Source organism: Berghia stephanieae, chromosome 5, assembly GCF_034508935.2.
Source record: "Berghia stephanieae isolate SIO BIC M18660-M18661 chromosome 5, UCSD_Bste_1.3, whole genome shotgun sequence".
Taxonomy (NCBI): Eukaryota; Metazoa; Mollusca; class Gastropoda; order Nudibranchia; family Aeolidiidae; genus Berghia; species Berghia stephanieae.
In genome coordinates, this window is record NC_088364.1 from 61,382,573 (window position 1) to 61,404,015 (window position 21,443).

Here is a 21,443-nt window from a genome sequence, read left to right on the forward strand (position 1 = left end):
CTATCATTCTTACTATGATCCTTCACTGCTTTAAGCCAGAATAGCATTCACACTTGAGTGGAGCAGGTTGCTGTGAGTAAAGTATCTTTCCCAGGGATATATTGCCGATTATCCAGGGTAGCTGCTAAGAGAATGAATGGTGACGTCACTAAGCTCTTTGTTATTGGTGAGTATTGGATTAAAAAGCGTACCAGCCACCAGCTCATGATTTTTTAGAACGGCGCCGCTTAGCATCGGTGTGACATAGCGGTATCGCCCAATTTTACTGTTGCTTTTGTTTGTTTTGTTTTTTCTTCTTTTTTTTTTTGGCGAAATAATAAATCGTGCATTTAAGAGGGTCGCCATTACAAGGAAAATAAAATAAGCATCGGATAAAAATAATAAATAAACAAACAAACAAAAACACGCAACAACAACAACAACAACAACAACAACAACAACAACAACAACACACACACACACACACACATACACAACGTAATAACAGCAGCAACAACAATACCCCCCCCCCCCTTTTCCAAAAATAGAAAGGCAAAAAAAAAACGAAAATAAAAACAAAACAAACACCAAATGAAACAAAACAAAATAAAACAAACCACTCCAAAGTTCGTGTCTATTTCTTTTCATTTTAGTTCTAAATTCAAGTTGTCACTTGCCAGGGTCCAATAAGATAATATATACATCTTGACAAAACACCAGTTTGTGATGGCGGGTCACTAATTTATAACATTGTGTCATTCCGTTAGCTGACAACAGCAGCTACCTTGATTGAAAAATGAATGAACAAAAAGATATTCGCTGAACACCTCTTGATATAAATCTATGAACTAAGAAATTTTAGTGAAAAAGTACGTACCCGATACCAATGCTGTAATAATTTCTTGACATATCGAAGGTCACTTATTCGATCGATATATATTGAAGTTTTAAAAAAAGTAGTCATTCAGAGCCATTTATTGGCCCATGGAGCCGGAGTTTATCCCGGTTTCCATAGCTTCTTCTTCTTCTTCTTCTTCTTCTTCTTCTTCTTCTTCTTCTTCTTCGTTCCTCTGATGGACATCTATGGCTGCAGTCCGATATCTGCTATGAAGTCTGTGGTCCGCTTTAGGTCCTCAGCCTTACCATAGAGCTTTGTGTTGAGTGTTGTAGGGGTGACCCAGTGGTTCTACCCTTTGGATAGGATGCTAGTCTTTCGCAATGTAGGTACTTTCCGCCAGATCTAACAGACCAAGCTATCCAATACTGGAGGGTCAGAAAAAAAATCTCAACCGTACCCGGTCCCTTTGCGTGTGAAGCGAGTGCTCTACCAACTGAGCTATCGGGACCCCCATTTATTGAAGTAAATGACCTTTAACGTCCATGATTGAAGTGAAACTTTTTCTGGTCAGCATGTAAAAGGTTGTTTTTCTTCTCATATCTTTCCTTTTAGAGTGACAGATGGGTGTGCGATATTCAATAATAATGATGACGATGATGATGATGATGATGATGATGATGATGATGATGATGATGATGATAATAATAATAATAATAATAATAATAATATAATGATAATAAATAATAATAATAATAATAATAATAATAATAATAATAATAATAATAATAATAATAATAATAATAATAATAATAATAAAACAACAACAACAATGATAATAATAATAATAATAATAATAATAATAATAATAATAATAATAATAATAATAATAATAATAATAATAATAATAATAATAATAACTGTCGCTGGTTGAGTGAAACCGATATGCACATATCTAGTTGCAGGTCTGATGACCGAACGTAATAACGGGCCTGCTTTAAACATAGCTGTAATGGAAAATAAATTTGGTTGGTTTGATAGTACAGTATTTCCTATTACAACAATGGGCCTATAACAACATGGGATAGCAGACCTGGAACTAAGTAGACTACACGTGGAGTGAAAACATTGACGTGGAAGGCTTAGGTAGTCAAACCAGGATCTATATATAGAACTACGTCACTTTTTCAAGAAATCTAATATAACTGTGATGAAATTATTAGGCCTATTAGCCATACGTGACAAGTGACGATATGTCCTTAATTAGTGTTAGGAGGCCCAGCGCCTAGGTTTATGGGTGAAACCAACGTGTGCTTATTTTCAGGTCGGATAGCTAAAACTGTTTTAAAAATAAATGAATAAAAATAAACAAAATAAAATTATTTTTATTCATCTCACACAGGGAAATTTGTCTCTATGGTCAATTCAAATGGGAAGACTGGAATGACCCAGGCGTTAGCCGCAGTGCAGCGCCGCAAATTGAGCTAGGGTGATGTGACTTGCTCATGGCCACACAGCGCAGCGGCGGGTGATCGAACTCGGTACCTTTCGAGTACAAAGCAAAGACCATACCACTGAGCCACGCGCCCCCCCCCCCCAACTCAGTGCTAATGTGTGCACGTCGGTTTATGGTGTCAATTTCATTTCGTGTCAAAAATAATCAATTTCCTTCTTCTTCTTCTTCTTCTTCTTCTTCTTCTTCTTCTTCTTCTTCTTCTTCTCAAAAGTAGACAAATCAAATGACATTTAGACTCATTTTTGTTAATCCTCTGGTACGCTTGAATTTAATCAGACCAAAAATGATAATCTTGTACCTAACGATTAAAAAGGATTCAAGCGCCGTAGGCCCGAAGAGAGCTACGTGTGTGTATCAAATTCATGTTGCATGCAGTATTCGTCGAAAGGGTAACATTGCAACGGTCTGATTGAATGGCGGAGGAGCGCTGTCTTTACTTTCAGTTTCGGGGAAAACCCCGAGCTTTCGGAATTTATAGATGAAGTAGAAGAACACGAAATGCGAACTTCATAAAGAAGATTTATAAATAAATAAACACACACAGACACACACACACACACACACACACACACACACACACACTCTCTCTCTCTCTCTCTCTCACAAGATTATATTTATCGTAATAGCCACTTAATGGAATTTATGCTCAAGAAAAGGTTTAACAGTGGATATCCTGAATTGCTACTAACGTGCGTAAATTAAATAACTTATTTATTTACACGTTTTATAATCAAAATTTGTAAAGTCTTATTGTTAGTTGGGATAAAAGATACGCTTAAACCAAATAAAGATGTAGGTAGGCACTCCATTACAACACTATCAAATCAAGCCCCATCATTACACTCAGGCCTCAAGCCAATAACAACAATACTGAATATTAGACTGTGCTGCTATTAATAAGGAGTTATTATCCTTTCATCTTGTCAGGCAGATCTGTCAGCGACTAGGTACTAATTTACACATGAGTTTGGTGAGAAAAATATGGGTAATGAACCTTCCCCCCCCCCCCCCCCACAAGGACTTCAAATCGAGTGTCATTTGAGATCTAGACGAAATAGCAGTACTTTTTTCTTTCTTTTGTTGACAAGCGGCTGGCAAATTCAAATATTATTATGAACAGCAGAAAAGATTATGACGTCAACCACGTAATTATATACACTGGAGTGGTAATTTACATTATCTGTAGTGCATTCGCCGTAGCAAGCAATTTTTTTCCCATAATTTATCTTAGCTTTATTAAAAGTATGTGTGTGTATGTGTGTGTGTGTGTGTGTGTGTGTGTGTGTGTGTGTGTTTGTATGTTAATCTGTGAACGGCAATTTTACATTAATATTAGTTAAGACTAAAAGAGTATAAAGAGACTAAAAGTGCACGTAAATTTACAAGTAGTATGGCAGTGGGGTGCAATCGTGGGCTTGGTTTAATATTATATTGTTACTAATAAAAATCCTTTAGCGTTTGAGAGTATTTCCATCACAACAATGAGCCCATGCTAATAATATGAGTTGTCAGACTTTTAAAAATGTGTACGTTGGCCATCAAAGCTAATCGATTCTGGAAAATAGAAACTGACTCATCCATCTTTGTTTGAAATTAATCACAAAAATTTCCTGGCAATACTTCCGTTTCTAATGGTATATATAGGTATTTACAATTTTCAAAACAAGAGAGTTTATATTCGATTTATTTTCCTCCGGGAAAAGGAAAGAAAAGAAAAGAAAGTAGAAGTTGAAGCCCAAGAAGTTGAAGTTGAAAACCATATCATATACAATTTAGTTCAGACGTCCTCAGCAAACTTTGTGTATGTGTTTATGTTGAGTTTGAGATTGATGTCTCATGGCTCTGAAACGAATTACAAAGGTGAAATATATTGCCAATGCATATTTATTGCACTTTCTTTACACTTTACTTGCTGAACTTGATTCAACGTGAACGAAGAGGAGAGCGTCAGCGTAGGGTTAAAGTTAAAGTTGAAAGTTTACGTCTATCTAGATAGTTAATTAATTAGTGTTGTTAGGATGACTAGAGACTTATTGATTTGATTGGGAGGAACTGTGTTACCCATTGAGTCAACTGAGTTACCAAGTCACTGTCACTCACTCAAACTCAAGTTAGTTACAGGAATGGCTGCCTCTATTCTCATCCCCCCCCCCCCCCCCCGGCCGATTGGATTACCGAAAAAAATGTCGCCGGCTTTTTGCGATTTGGATTTGATTGATTTTTTTTTTTAATTGTGCAACTTGTGACAAGAAACTTAACAAATTACTGCATTACAACCTTTGGATTAAACATACAACAATTGTGGACTACTATTATGAAGACTAGCATCCTAGACTAGGGGGATGAGAATAGTCACTTCGTACAGGAATACTTGTGGGCTGTTTCGTTTCAACTGTTTCCCTTAGCAAGAGGAACTTACGCCGGACGGGAAACCTCCTTTAAATTAAATTAAAAAAAAAGAATGTTACAAAAATGGGTTATAAAAATTTACTTATTTATTCACACCTGATTCAAGTTGGGTAATAAGTGTAAACTGTCTTACACAAGGACTCATGGCTAGAATTTTGCTGCCATTGCGGTCATTGCCATTGTAAGGATCCATCTTCTCACAATCATTAGGCTACTCTTTATTTTATCTTATATTATCTTACTAAATGCTTAATAATAATATAGGAATTATCCTTTAAATGCCGTATACAATAATTAACAATTACAGAATCTCATATAGCTTGCATTGTATCATTCACATACATTTTTACGCAACTTTCAATGTAATTAAAAATATATCAATACGGCAATGTAAAATCGAAAAATATTATCATAGAATAATGGTAATTGAAAATTGGTCATGATCGAATGAATCATATGTGCAAAGTTCATAGTACAATTAAATATTAATTACAAAAATAATCATGAAAGCAACAACGATGATAATCATACATGTCTCTGATAAATTGTCATGATTTAACATTATTTAAGGTTTCATACATTTTACCAGTCTACAAAATCATGAAAGTAATGGAAACAATTATATTCACATGGCAATTTAAAAGTTTTAAAGATAAATAAATAAATGGATAAATAACTAAATAAACAAACAAATAAATGAATAGATAAATAGACATTAACAAAATCAAATTGAATTCAGAAATTAATCAATTGATTAATTTTTTGTTAAAATAGTAAAATAGAATAAAACATATTATATACTGAAATCTCAGAGACTCTAACTCCCTATTAACTAAGATTTCAGATTCAACGAACATGCATTTTTTTGTTGTTTGTGTTCACTCTCAACATTGCCTTACTTAAAGGACGAGCTACTGCTACGACTACTACGATGACAAATACATAATAAGAATGTCTTTTCTATTTTTGACCCATTTTAGGAGCTTCAAGATCTAGGGAGAGATCCGCCTCCCAATTGTTCAGCAGGCCCCATTCAGGATGACAGTAAGTATTCATGACACTGAAGAAGGAAAAGACAAAGAGGTAGCTCTTCAGATCCATTAGGCCTGTGGAGCTGGAGTTTCTCCCGGTTTCTTTAGCATGAAATGGACAATAGCAATTGCTTGTTACCCTTTGGATAGGATGCTATCTATCGCTAAGCACTTTCTGCCAGATCTTGAGCTTTATTATATACACAGTGTCCAAATTGCGATACTTTAATACCGCGGCCTCCCCACAGCCCTACCGCGGTTAAGTGATGCCAGATGTGCCAGGTGATGACTCACCCAGTTTCGGCGAGAAAACGAACGGCGCGCTTGCTGGACATGCATGTTATAGTAATTGTATGCAATCAACAGTTGGGCATTCCCGTTAAATCAAAACATGCTATTGAAAGCATGTAGGGTGGAAACTGTTAGTAATGATGTATGGTTATGACATGAGAAGTTTCATTAGTCTATGAATGATGGAATGATAGTTAGAACGAAACAAATGTAGGTCATTTTTTAAACTGATTATCATTAACACTTTTCAATTAAAGTGTCGATTACAAGACAATGAATCCGTGGACATCTGATTTTTTTGTTTTATATTACTCTTAAAACTATTACAATTATAACTCACCCTCAATTTCTCTTGTGAATTTCATAGTTAATCCAAAAAATGCTCTTGAAGTAGTTATCTATATCCCATTACTGAATTTGTTGAAAGTCTGCCTAGAGGTTTACTGAAGCTAGCTTCACAATAATCTTGGAATTGTCAATCTTATAAAATCTTACTTTGTACAAATAATTTTCAATAATCCAAATATGAAATTTTAATCATAATAGTTAATTTTATCAAAATGTGCGCATCAGTTTGTTTGTTTTATTTTAAAAGATAATTGAGAATTTCCCTTATTACTTTTTTTTCGCTTTCTTTGGTGACTTTCCTTGGTTGCGTAGTCGTGGTGATGTATAGAGAATATTTGCTTCCATGATGAGCTTGATTTTTTTAATGTCACTTTTAACACCACACATTCTTTTGTCCAATTTTCCTATGATTTGGTGACTGGCTTCAGTGCCTTACTCTCCATGGAGCCCAAGACCAAACCCAAATCTGGCCATGAATGGAACGCAATGGTGCTCCGGTATGTGTTGTTTTGGAATGATCATGTTTGTGAAGTGTGTTCTAAAAAAGTGGAGATAATTATCGATGTTTTCTTGTGTCTTGTGTAACTGGGTTCTGTCTATAGGCCTGGAATGCGAAATGCTATCATGGACAATTTGGTATATGGGTGTTCAGTTGTGTGAATTTAGCTTTGATTTCCCCAGCCAAGTCAATTGTTGATAAATTGCATGTGTGTTTGCATGTTTCTTCCACAACAGCTTCTAATAAGGGCCCTCTGACTTCCGCAGTCAAATACTTGTGACAGTGGTTGCCGACAAAGGCCCGACTATGATAGGCTTGGGGTGTTATCTTGTGTCTGGCTAAAATCGCATCCAGGCTCGAGCAGATTGGGCCAGATCTTGAACTGAGGGTTTCAAATCCTAATGCATTATAACTTCTTTTCAATTTTTTGTACGATAGTTCGAATCTATGTCTGTCCCTTTCTGTACGACTAAGGATCAAGCATGTTTTTGTGTCTTTCAGTTGTTTTTTCAAATCCCTTCTATGACGCCAATTCTTTCCAAATCTTTTCAAACTTTTCCCTCTTTGCGATAGATTCCTGTTATCATCCTTGATAATTCTCATGTCTAACTTGTCTACTGCCTGTTCTAAAAGTCTATGGTGCTTGATGACTATCCCTAACATTATGTGAAGGTATGGAGGTACTGCGTGTGTAAGTTCAATGTTTATCAATGGCCATCTCAAGCAATTGTTGAACTTGGGTGCGTGTTTTTTATCTCCATTATGCTTCTCCATCAAGCATGAGGCGTCTTCCTTTATCCCTTTTAGTGTTCTTTTTGGAAATGGGGTTTCTGCTCTTGAACTAAAATATCGTTTTGGCTGTGTACACCACAGACATGGAAAGGTGCCTTGGGGACCTGACAGACCGTACACTTTGGTCAGAAACTCATAATCACCATTGATGAAAATAAAAGTAGTTTTACCTCTCCATCTTAAATTGTTCTGAATGTCATTGATCTGGGGCTCTATCTTCTCCATCATTAGTTCTATATTTCCGTAACTGTCCTTGATATATGCCAATCCTATCACTACGGTATTTGTTGTTGTGTTTGGTTTGCCTACATTCAAAAGCTGCATGGTCAATTTGAATGAGTCCTTTCCGTGGTCTCCACCAAACTTAACCCACACTTTATCACCTGGGATGGTGTCACTGTGTGATGAAATGAGATCTTTACTATTGTATGAATCTAAAAGACCCTCTAACAAAGTACTGATATCATTGACGAAGGCAAATGGTTTTTCGTTTGTCAAGTCTTCGTCTCCAATAAAATTCATGCTTTCCACGGTCACCATATTCCCCGTTATTTCTTTTGATGCACTTCGACTGGCTCCTTCATTTTCCATCTTTATTCCCCTTCCTTTCAGAAACGTTCGTTGTTTCCTGACTTGTCTCCAGGATAATCCCATGCATTCCTTCATTGCCAAAGTGTCATCATGGGGAATGAATGCTTTGTCCTTGATGCCAACACGCTCAGCGATAATCCGCCTCTTTTTGATGGGTAATTTCTTTAATTCAGATGCCGTCTGTACATTTATAGACTCATCATTCTCACCGGCAATGACATTTCTAATCTTTTCCAAAAGCTTGACACGTTTTCTTTTGGTCGGTGTCTTTGCCTTCTCACTTTCTTTTCGAGGCACACTCACTCGCACTACGGAAAAGCTCCCCCCTCTTTGTTTGAACGTGGCAACAGGATTCGTTTTAAACATTGCTTTCAATACTTTCAAAGCTATTTTCTTTTCAGCTTCGGTGATATTGTCCTCTTCATGCTTACGTTTTCTCGGCAATGTATTGATTTCATCGGACTTTTGAGGTGTCATAGCGGTTGCAGCATCACTTGTCTTTTTCGATGGAGTAGAAGTTTCGAAAGGCCTCCAAATAGTGGCTTGTTCGTTCAAGTATCGACTGCATGTAGGCTGACACTCAAATTCTAATATTTCCTCATATTGTGATGGCTCACGGTGATCTTCCTCTAATGTAGATTCCTCATGGCTTGACTGGGTCATTTCCATAGAGTCATTGGATACTATCGTATCGTCTGACTTTTTAAAGCGTCCATCCAGTGATAAAGTGTGACTACAGACCACACAGTCATCGATAATTGTGTTTGGATTAAAGGGGCACCATAGTGTTCCATTTTGTTTCGCAATGTCAATAGCTTGTTGACGCAATGACTCAGAGCAGCGTTTTTTAACTGATCTGACTAAATCAATACATTTTCTACAAATATTTTTAGGATGTCTATCTTCACAGTCACCAGTCACATCTACACCAAAAACAAGATAAATATTTTCTCTATGTCCCACACACAAATTTTTTTTTCGTCCCAACTTTTTTTTATTTTGTTGATAAGGAGAATGGTGCACAAATCCTACACAGTCTATCGAGGTGGTTTAAATGAACATCCCGTGAATGATCCATTATATGTAGTTTTTTTATGTCTCTTATTTATGTAACCTGATATTTTGGAAGGAATAAACAAATAATAAAACATTTCTGTATGATAACTTCCATTAAAACGCTTAAAACATTGTAGATAAAAATGGCAATAAATAGATTTTTTTTCTTAACACCTCCCCCGAGAACACATTGAGATAATACATTTGAGCACAAATGTGAATATTTAACATTTATCCCTAAATCGCTCATATCGCGAACTTATTCTAAAACTTATATTAAAGACAAATACTTCAAAATAGGGAATCACGAAAAAAAAATAAAACGTCATGGATCCAAACCAGAGCTATTAATTAAATTAATCACATCACTTACATCAAATTTGATATCATTCCAAGAGCGATAAGCAGTCGTATTTTAACTAATATTATTTTCCAACTTGAAAACCAAGAAACAATAACAATTACACAGAAACAAATCTGAACGTGGTGATAACATGAATAATGAAAATAAAATGAATCGTTCTGAAGGTTTGGTGGGGGGAAGGGGGCAAAAGAGGGGTTTTCAAAGCAAATAATTGCATCACAGTGATGCACCACACCCGCATGCCACGCCAACGTCCGGCTTACATACCTATCGTGTCACGGTCAATTACGTTTTTCCCGAGAGCAAGGGTATCAGGTATCAGGTGGTCAGCCTGATGTGAGGCGATTGAAGTAGCGCTCAGAGTCGAAAATATGACGCTGTGTATAGCGCAATATCCACTAAACATGCTCAAAGCGCTTTACAAAGGATCCTTGACCCACAGCAACACGTTACATAGAGAACAAGGACACAACTATGCATCGAAAAAGGCTTGAACCCAGGACCTACCGATCTGAAAGCGAGTGTCATATCACAAGACCTCATAGCCGCATTTCTTTCCCTAGTGTTCCATTGGCAAACCACTATTATGGGGTCCAGTAAGCGTAGAATGCACAATTGTATCATTTGTTTTTTGCTTTTCTTAATTTTTTCGTCTCTGTTCAACATTTCCTCTCTGGGTGGTGTTCCCGACCTCTCATAGTGGGCAGGGAGATACTTGCTGTGTCTTCTATCCCCTTTTAGCTTTTTATCCTATTGCTTTCTGTCTTTGTCTTGGAATGAGATTACTCAGTTTTGTCCTGACCTTGGCCGGAGTCCTTGGCTGGGAGGGAAACAGTCGAATGTTTAGTTAAAGTTTTAGGAGGTGATATTTTTTTCCTTGTATATCATCTCTCTGTTATTTATTAATTTAATTGTAATAACAAAAGTAGTCCCTTTAGAAATCATCTTGTAATATGGAAAGTCATGAACAATGTAGTGAAATACAGGGGATATCTGATAAAGTAAAGCCATTACGCTGGACCAGAAAGATTGGTTGATTTTAAGCAAGGTTGACTTTATCCACTATCAATGGGAACAGAATTAGATAAAGAACAGCAAATTTAGGACCAACAAGAGGTGTTGACATTAAGAGTGTTGACTTTATGCAAATTCCACTGTACTATTGTTTATATAGTTTTTTGGGGGTTTTTTTTCATCAGTTTTTATGATATATATATATTATATATTATCTTTTTTCTTTCTCTAGTGTTCCATTGGCAAGCCACTATCATGGGTCCGGTAAGCATATAATGCACATTTGTATCATTTGTTTTTTGTTTTCCTTAATTTGTTCGTCTCTGTTCAACATTTCCTCTTTTACTGCCACCTTCTTTTCTCCTCCTCCTACTCCTGCTGCTGCTTTTGCTGCTCATCCTCTTTATTTTTATATCAATATTCCATCTCAGATGACCTACCCTTTTTTCTCCTTCATTCATTTTACTGCTGTATTAATAATTGATGATGATAATGATAATAATAATAATGATAATAATAATAATGGTGACAATAATAATAATAATATAATATATAATTTATTCTTCCAAAAAAATGGAAATTTGTTTACAGACGTGGCATGCATAAAAATGTATAAACACAAAGTTGAGAATCTATGGCGACAACGTATACATATATATAGATATGAAAATGTACAAATATGTAAAAATATACAACCAAGAACCAATAGCAACACCTTATATATTAATTTAATAAATTGAGATAGGCCATACCTCTGGCCTTTAGTCCGAACTTGTTAGTGTATATTTAAAAGATAGTATTTAATGATGATGATGATGAGTATAATGATAATTTTAAAAAAGCATAAATAAAAAAAAAATAAAAATAATATTAATAATAATAATAATGTCTTTTTCTGTCTTACAATTTTTAGTATTTTATTAGTAAATTTCTCTATAATACCAAGGCCAATGGTATATTAGTCTGTGTTTATTTATTAATTTTAAAATTTTCTGACAAATATATTTATTTAAAAAATATATGTTTTTTCCTATCTTTTTTTTTCTTTCATCGTTTAGAGTGACACTCCCTATCACGGCGGCGTGTTCTTTCTTACAATACATTTCCCTACAGATTATCCTTTTAAACCTCCCAAGGTGAGTTCAGTTCTGATAAACTTAAAAACAATACCATCCTCTCAGCTCTCGTTCATTTTTACTTTCTCATTCATCATGTTTCGTCAACAAAGGGGAAAACCCGAAATGTCCACATAATCTGTCTTTGTAAATTGAATTGAAGCTTTTATTCCATTTTTAAAATCCTTATTTATATCATATGAGTTATGTAAAATCCTGGGACAGGCTACTTACAACTATTGTTGTTGAGCTTTGAGCTTGTTTTTATAACGCAATATCCACTAAACTTGCTTAAGCTGCTTTACAAAGGGTCGTGTAGTATAACACTTGCTTTCGCATTGGAAGGTCCTGGGTTGGAGCCTCGCTTGGCGCATAGTTGAGTCCTTGGAAAAAGCTCTTTACTCACATTCTCTCACTGTACTCAGGTGTAAAATAAGTACCTGGCCGTTAACAGCATTGTCTTTGTCGGAAAACATTGTAATATTGCCTAACAGGCGTCAAGTCTTGTTCTACATGTTACATGTTGCTGTTGGTCTCTGTAAAATGGTTTGAGCATGATAAGTGGATATTGCGCTATATAAAAGCTTCTTTTTTTTTTTTTTAGTCAATACTATTTATCTGGACTATAGACAGAGAGTTTATCATTGATTTAAATATCGATTATAGTTTTGTCATTATGGTCTAATTGCCTATTATCAGATTTAGTTTTTTTAATCATAATATTTGAAGGACTGTATGCATTTTTTCAAAATCTTACCTATCATTTTTGCTCTCTGTTATACACATTTACTACGTTTGCAGCACTGAAATTGTGTTACACTTTTATATAGCGCAATATCCACTAGATGTGCTCAAAGCTTTTTACAAAGGGTCCCTGACCAAAAAACATAACATATTATAGGACGAGACACAATGCCTGTTAGGCGATATTACTATTTTTTTTCGATAGAGAACACAGTTAACGATCTGATACTCATTTTACACCTTAGTACGGTGGGAAAATGTGAGTAAAGAGTCTTTTTCAAGCACTCAACTATGCTAGAGCAGGGATCGAATTCAGGACCTTACAATCCGAAAGCGAGTGTCATACCACTAGACCACATAGCCGAAAAAAAAAAAAAAAAGAATCAAATCCTAAAAAACATTTAAAAAAAATCAATCCCGTTTTTTGGCAGGTGACATTCACAACAAAGATTTATCATCCAAACATCGACAGTAATGGGGTCATATGCCTCGACATCTTAAAGACTCTGTGGTCTCCTGCCTTGACAATTGCCAAAGGTAAAACATTAAAAAAGAAAATGAAAGGAATGATTTTGTTTATACCTTTACGATTCTTCTTATTAAAAAAAATAATTAAAAAAAAAAAATATATATATATTGAATCGTGTTGAATACAAATATGGTACGAATAGTGCTCAACATGTAACAATGGAGCGAATTATTATTGTAATACTTACCACAATGTTGGAGTCAGTCTACATCGATGTTTCAGGCCTTCTAGCCATCGTCAAGACTGTGTGTTACATGAGTTTGATGTGTTGTTGCTTGTTGAACAAACCAAACTCATGTAACACGCAGTCCGGACGATGGCTAGAAGTCCTGAAACATCGATCTAGACTTACTCCAACATCGTGGTAAATATTACAATAATATATATATATAAATATATATATATATATATATATATATATATATATATATATATTATATATATATTATATATATATATATATATATATATATATATATATATATATATATATATATACAGATTATTCTTATTCTTTTTATTTTTTTCTTTTTAATTCCAATTTTCATGTATAATTATTCTTATTGACTGTTTTTGGATTGCTACACGATTATAATCACAAAATCTTAAATAGCTTGTTATGTATCATTTACAGACTGTTTTTGCACATCCTTGAATAGGAAAATATATCAGCATGGCAATGTAAAGTCGAAAATAACTGTTCTGGACTTATGAAGGTCTTGAAATTTGTTTGTGATTGAATAAATCTATATAGCTGGCTGGGTTCCCAACCTCTCATAGCGGGCAGGGAGGTACTTTCTGTATCTTCTATCCCCCTGTATCTGTTTTCCAACATGCTTTCTGTCTTTGTCTTGGAACGAGATTACTTGGTTTTGTCCTGGCCCTGGCCGGATACCCTGGCTGAGAGGGAAACAGTCAAATGTATAGTTAGATTTGGGAGATAATATTTTTTTTCTTGTAAATCATCTCTCTGTTATGCACTGTATTATGCTTTGTATACATATTATATATGATCTGTAAACATTTGAGTGTATTAGTCTTAGTGGGGACCTGTACTTGTGTCTGGATTAAACTTTTAGGTGATCTCAAACTAAGTACTTTGATAGTGTGCTCTTGAAATCTACACCTGTTTCCTATTTGAACCAATTCCCCTTTGTCTTCCCTTTTCTTGGGTGCTTTAATTGTAATTCTAGAACTTTTTACTTTCCCATTTTCTTCTTTTTTTACGGGTGCTGATATGACCTTAATGTGATGCAAGCGCCGTAAAACATTAAAAAAAAAACCAACAAAAAAAACATGTTCTGGACTTCTGAAGGTCCTGAAAATTGGTAGTGATTTAATAAATTTATATAGTGGATTTTTTTATTTTAAAGACATCATTCATCTATCACGTCCTACCTCTTCTATTTACAGTTTTATTGTCTATATGCTCGTTGATGTCCGACCCCAATGCCGAAGACCCACTGGTGCCGGAAATTGCCCAAAAATACAAATTCAATCGAGATGAGTACATGAAATCAGCGAAAGAATGGACGGTGAAATACGCTATGTGATCTTGTGTGGTGGATGTGTTTTATCTCGCGTGTTGTCAAGCTTTGTGATAGTTTTATTTATATTATGAGTTTATTTTATCTTCACAAAAAATTTAATATTGGTGTGAAACAAATTTAAATCGGTACTTGCTATTTTGAAGAAAATCTCAATGAAAACTTATGTTTCAATTTATTTTAAAATGACTTTTATATCCAGGCTGTCATGAATCTCTTTTAATCAAACTCAACTTTTTGCTCTGACAATAAAAAGAAAAAATGATCAAAACCAGCTAAAGTTGACATTCCCTCGAGAGGAAAGCTATCGAAGAGCGCTTTACCTTTTTATCAATTAAAATTTAAGTATCTTGACTTTTTACTTTTTTTTCTTTGCCTTAGATTGACTTTTACATCCTCTTTCTTGCTTAAATTTATTTTATACAGGTTGTCAAAATTGATCAAAAGTTAAATTTGATGGTGTTTATAATTTGTTTATATTGTGTTAGATTTTAAACTCCAGTGTTTTCAGTCGTCTTCATGTCAGGCATGTTTGCATGAATAAACTCTCAATATTATCTCTTGATTTCGCATGACATTTCCCTTAAACTTTCATTGTCGTCTTTATTTCCAATTTGTCGTTTACTTTTTTGGGGGGTAAATTTTACATTTCTGACTTACAACTTTCACAAACTAAATTTGACTGGCATTTAGATGATTGATTGGAGAATCATGGCAGTCCAAGGTGATAATATTAGTCATAATCTTACAAGCATGCATACTTACTACTTACCGTGTTGAGTAAAATATGTATTTGTAATGTCTATTTTTATGCCTGGTGAATCTCTGAATACGATTGTATTGTACCAGTTCTATTGTGATTATTTTCCCTTACATGTGAAACTTGCCTTATCAAAATACGGCTCAAGAAAGTCTCTTGATTTCTAATCGTTTTATCATGTTTATTCACATTCTTTAGATCTGAATTTTCCTTCTTGTCAGGATGATGTCAAGAATGACGAAAAGGTTTTTTAAAAAATGTAATCATTCCATTGTTAAATGTTGGATTTTTTATATTCTTATATTATTAGCTCAATGCTAGACAAATGAATGTTTGAATATTTTTGTTGAATTTTGATTAACATATCAAATCCGTTTCATTGTGAATGCAGCCCTCCAGTTGAACATTTTTTATCATATATTTGCTTATTGATCTGAATATTAGTGAAAATTATGCGCCTAAGACATGCGATAGACTGGTATCCTATCCACATGGTAGTCAACAATTGCTATTGTCTGTTTCCCACTGTAAAAACTGGGATATAAATTCCATCTCCATCGGCCCAATGGCTCTGATGGACTACTTTAATTATTTTATGCTAAGACCAAGTTTTATCCGAGTCGTCTCTACATTTCCTAAACAAAGTCCATACGTTGAAATGTCTAAAGCTCCGAAAGTGATGTGTCACGTCACTTTTCTTGAATTGTATGTGATATGCAAACTAATTTATTGAAGGTTTTTTGTTTTGTTTTTGTTTTTGTTTTTTGTTTTTCTCTGGTGTATGAGTTCTCTAAGACTCCTATCTTTTACAGAGTGATTAAAGTTGACTCCAATCATTTCTTCATCAGATTGTTGTCAGATTATCGGAGATGTGATACGTATTCACTACATTCTCTCTATTATATCGTAATATACCCAATTTCATCACATATGAATACAATTTATTTATTTATTTATTTATAAAATTTTATACTTTACTCAACCATCGTTTGCTTTTGCAGAAAGAATAATGATCCATGATTATTTTGAAAACTTTTCTCATTGAGTTTTTTATTTAAAGTGAAAAAAAGACTACTCAATTGTTGAATTGATAATCATAACAACAAGAACCAAAAAAAAAGTTATCAGAAGATGAATTTGATTTTGATGATCACAAAGTTGGACGTCAATTCGTCTTTAGGCAGCGTGGTTCAGCGGTACTGTCTTTGCTTCGTACCCAAAAGGTACCAAGTTTGACTACCCACCTTGTTGTGTGGCGTTGAGAAAGTCACCTCGCCCTAGCTCACTTTACGGCGCTGCACTGCGGCTGATGCCTGGGTTATTCCAGACTTCCTATGGAATAGACCCAAAAGACAAATTTCCCCTCGGGGATGAATGAGGGGAATTTTATTTATTTATTATTTTATTTTTATTTATTGATTTCTTTATTTTGGAAGTGAAATAATAGTTTTAAGCAAGATGGAACAAAGCATAAGACGCATCCTTAAAATTTTTTATTAATCTTTTTCAAAAATGTGCCATTTCAAATAAGAGGCAATAGTGAATAGAATTCCCCTTACATAGGGGTAATGTTATATCTATCCAATTTTGATGTCTCTGCTTTTCCATATATCGTAATTGTGTCCCTTCCGTGTTTTGTTCTGTTTAACAATTGGGACAATTTGATTTAGCTGGGTGGGGTTCCTGACCTCCCATATTGTTCAGGGAGGCACTTACTGTCTTCTATTCCCTTATATCTCTGTCATCTGCATTTTTTGCGGCCGCAAATGGCAATTTGCTCTCGCAAATATCAGGGCGATCCACAAATTTTGGCAAATTTCCCAAAATTGGCAAATCGTGGCAAATTTTGGGAAAATTGGCAAATTTTGGGGGAAAAAAGAAGCGAAAACAAAATAACGAAAAAAAAAGTGCGAAACTTGAGAAATGTTGCAGCTTTGCCTGGGCCAACTCTGTGCCTGGGCCCAAACCAAGGGAAGCTACTCTCTACGGATAATGATCCTTTAAAATCTTTGTAACAACGCTATTCATAATGTAGCCTCCTTAAATATAATAAATGGTCTTTTAATATATATTTTTTCTGTATCACGTGTTAATTTTTTCTGAAACGCTTAGTTCTCCTCGGCAAATTTTTTGGCAAATTTTGGTCTTTTTGGCAAATTTCTTGGCAAATTTTGGGGTTTTTTGGGGCAAATTTTGGCAAATTTTAGGTCCGAATTTGGCAAAAATTGCAGATGACAGATATCTGTTTTCCAAATTGCTTTCTGTCTTTGTCTTGGAATGAGATTACTTGGTTTTGTCCTGGCTCTGGCTGGGAGGGAAACAGTCAAATATATAGTTAGAGTTTTGGGGAGATGTTAATTTTTTTGTCTTGTAAATCATCTCTCTGTTATGCACTGCATTATGTTTTGTTTTACTTATATTATGATTTGTAAATATTTATGTTTCTCTCAGGGGGGAACTGGGTGGGGATCCTGACCTCCCATAGTGGGCAGGGAGGTACATACTGTCCTTCTATCCCCTTATATCTGTTTTCCAACATGCTTTCTGTCTTTGTCTTGGAATGAGATTACTTGATTTTGTCCTGGCACTGGCCGGAATCCTGGCTGGGAGGGAAACAGTCAAATGCATAGTTATTGTTTTGGGAGATGATTTTTTTTTCCTTGTAAATCATCTCTCTGTTATGTATTTTTATATTTGTTATAATTTATATTGTAAGCATTTGAGTGTGTTCCTCTTAGTGGGGGCCGTGCTTGTGTTCAGACGAGACTTATTGGTGATCTCAAACTAAGCACATTGATGGTATGGTCTTGGAATCTACATCTGATCCCTATTTTTTCCCAATTCCCCTTTGTCTTACTTTTTCTTGGATGCTTTAATTGTAATTCTAGAACTTATTACTATCCCATTTTCTTCCTTTTTACTGGCGCTGATATAACCTATTGTGTTGCAAGCGCCGTAAAACCCTTAAAAACAAACAAAAACAAACTCAGGGGGGAATATAGGAGGACAATATAATCGTCCGATGAGCATAAACTGTTTTGTCACTTGTCAAAATAAGGCATTTTCATTGGATGGTTTTCACCCAATATTTATAAACATGTCGTGTTGTTGTGATGAAGACGAATCTTGGTCTGAAGTAAGAAAACGTGTATTCTTGGCGTTGAATGGTTTGTGGCCGAAGCCCTCGACATGTTATTTGAGGTCAATTTACTAATTCTCTTTCAGTCGGACAAGGGTAATTTGTGATGTTATTTTCTCTATAATCATAATCATCCTTGCCTTTTCTTGAATTTTCTAATCACTCTAAATTGTTTACAATGTACTTATTATTGTTCGACTTTGTGTTATGACAGTCGACCTCAGACTTGTAGGTTTCTAGTTTTGAGTCCTGCTCTGGATGATCCATAGTGAGTCCGTGGAAAAGGTTTTTACACACATTCCGCCACCCGTACTTTGAGCACGTTTAGTGGATATAGCGCCATATAAAAGCTCAAGTGGAATAAGCATCTGGTCCGTAACGGTCCTGTCTCTGTTGTAAAGCGCCAGGTGGTGGCATCGATTGTAAAGCGTTGGGTGGGGTTCTTGACCTCCCATAATGGGTAGGGAGGTACTTACAGTGTCTTCTTTCCCCCTATATGTTTTCCAGTTGCTTTCTGTCTTTGTCTTGGAATGAGATTCTTAGTTTTGTCCTGACTCTGACCGGAGTCCTTGGCTGGGAAGGAAACAGTCGAATGTATTGTGATAGTTTTGGGATATGATATTTTTTTTCATGTACATCTGTTATATATGGTATAATTTTTAAAATAATTTTGAACATATGATTTGTAAACATTTGAGTGTATTCCTCTTAGTGTGGACCTGTGCTTGTGTTAGGATGAGACTTTTTGGTGATCTCAAACAATACACAATGATAGTATGCTCTTGGAATCTACGCCTGTTCTCTATTTGTGCCATTTTCCTTGTGCGCTTTTAATTGTAAAGCTATAACTTTTTTATTATCCAATTTTCTTCCTTTTTTACTGGTGCTGAAATGACCTAAATGTGTCGCAAACGCCGTAATACCCTTAAAAACAAATAAACAAAAATCGATTGTAAAGCGTCCCTTTTGGGGCCAGGCAGAGGTGCCATAACAGTATGGTCATGGGTTCAACTCCCCAATTGCTACAAATTATTTTTATTCTCTATTGCTCTCAGTGCCTGCTCCACTTATTGTTCTGGATAAAAATACAGTGCATTTTTTTATGATGACATCCGTTATAGCAACAAGGAGTAAAGTCCCCAAAGTTTTTCCTATATATCATTAGTAATTAAAAAAACCCTCACCATATAAAGGCGTACGGCTATGTTGTCTTGTGGTATGACACTCGTTTTCAGATCGGAAGGTCCTGGCATCGAGCATCGCTCAGCGCATAGTTGAGCCCTTGAGAAGGCTCTTTACTCACATTCTCTCACTGCACTCATGTGTAAATTGAGTACCTGGCCATTAACAGCGTGTCTCTGTCCGAAAAAATTGTAATAAATATCCAGTCCTGAATCTTAAATGTTGCTGTTGACCAGGGACCCCTTGTAAAGTGCTTTGAGTACGTTTAGTGGATATCGCTCTCTATAAAAGCTCATTAATTTTTTTTTAAAAGGACATAGGTACATTTTTGTAAAAACCCTGTTTAGGGACAACCCACTGTGATCAAAATTACCGTCTTTTGACCCCACAGGCTGGGTGGGGTTCCTGACCTCCCATATTGGGCAGGGAGGTACATACTGTGTCTTCTATCCCCTTATATCTGTTTTCCAACATGCTTTCTGTCTTTGTCTTGGAATGAGATTACTTGGTTTTGTCCTGGTCCTGGCCGGATGCCCTGGCTGAGAGGGAAGCAGTCGAATGTATAGTTAGTTTTGGGAGATGATATTTTTTTCATTGTAAATCATCTCTCTGTTATGCACTCTATTTTGTTTTATTCATGTATTATATATGATTTCTAAACATTTGAGTGTATTACTCTTAGTTGGGACCTGTGCTTGTGTCTGGATGAGACTTTTAGGTGATCTCAATTTAAGTACACTGATAGTGTGCTCTTGGAATCTACATGTTTTCTATTTGAATCAATTCCCCCTTGTCTGCCTTATTCTTGGGTGCTTTAATTGTAATTCTAGAACTTTTTACTATCCCATTTTTTCCCTTTTTACTGGCGCTGATATGACCTAAATGTGTTTCAAGCGCCGTAAAACCCTCAAAAACAAAACAAAACAAACGACCCCACAGGTATAAGTGTATACTCTATGGGTTTCTTGGCTTAGAAGGACTTGTGTCTCGCAACTCTGACGTGATCTTTAAGATTAAGATAGATTATTCTCATTTTTACAGTGATAGTTATGTGGAGTGCTTGGTTGTGGATATTTATTGATACTTACAATTGAAGGCTAGTTTTAAGTCGATTTTTCTACTTATGAGATTTTCCATTCATGAGTTAAATTGAAATGTAAAATTTATTTTATTCATCAGTTGGCAGAAGAATTTCCCTAGATTTGTATGAATTTGAAGCTTAAATGTGATAAAATAACAAACCGAATTAATGAGAAATTTTAGGAGAAATAATCCTCAATATCTCAAAACGGGAAAAACGGAGTTAGGAAGTTTTGGAAAACCACTCTTCAATTCCAATCCTAAGTATAATATTGTCAATATCGGTCTTATCATCATCGTCATCATCATCATCACCAACATCATCATCATCATCACCAACATCATCATCATCATCATCTTCATCATCATTTCATCATCATCAGCTGGGTGGGGTTCCTGACCTCCCATAGTGGGCAAGGAGGTACTTACTGTGTCTTCTATCCCCCTATATCTGTTTTCCAACTAGCTTTCTGTCTTTGTCTTGGAATGAGATTACTCGGTTTTGTCCTGGCCCTGCCCGGATACCCTTGGTGAAAGTGAAACAGTCAAATGTAGAGTTAATTTTGGGAGATGATATTTTTTTCCTTGTAAATCATCCCTCTGTTATGTAATGTTATGTTTT

At 35.3% G+C, this 21,443-nt stretch overlaps 1 protein-coding gene across 2 annotated transcripts; it reads left to right on the plus strand.

The window, feature by feature from the left end:
• The first annotated feature begins 3,994 nt into the window (after positions 1-3,994).
• On the plus strand, positions 3,995-17,489 carry LOC144973363 (ubiquitin-conjugating enzyme E2-17 kDa-like). Of its 2 annotated transcripts, XM_078915702.1 has the most exons (7): positions 3,999-4,190; positions 5,720-5,783; positions 6,838-6,906; positions 10,958-10,989; positions 11,784-11,861; positions 13,016-13,121; positions 14,527-16,424. In XM_078915702.1, the coding sequence occupies exons 1-7, from the start codon at positions 4,167-4,169 to the stop codon at positions 14,664-14,666; spliced, it is 513 nt and encodes a 170-aa protein (XP_078771828.1). In that variant the 5' UTR covers positions 3,999-4,166; the 3' UTR covers positions 14,667-16,424. The 2 variants fall into 2 exon arrangements, with proteins under 2 accessions (XP_078771829.1, XP_078771828.1); XM_078915703.1 differs by lacking the exon at positions 6,838-6,906 and having other exon boundaries at positions 3,995-4,190; positions 14,527-17,489.
• Positions 17,490-21,443: the final 3,954 nt, after the last annotated feature.

Coding starts and splice junctions, on each gene's coding strand:
- LOC144973363 (XM_078915702.1), top strand. CDS start 4,167: ATGGCTCTGAAACGAATTACAAAG. Junction 4,191..5,719: donor CTCTGAAACGAATTACAAAG/GTGAAATATATT, acceptor GACCCATTTTAG/GAGCTTCAAGATCTAGGGAG. Junction 6,907..10,957: donor TGGAACGCAATGGTGCTCCG/GTATGTGTTGTT, acceptor TTCTTTCTCTAG/TGTTCCATTGGCAAGCCACT.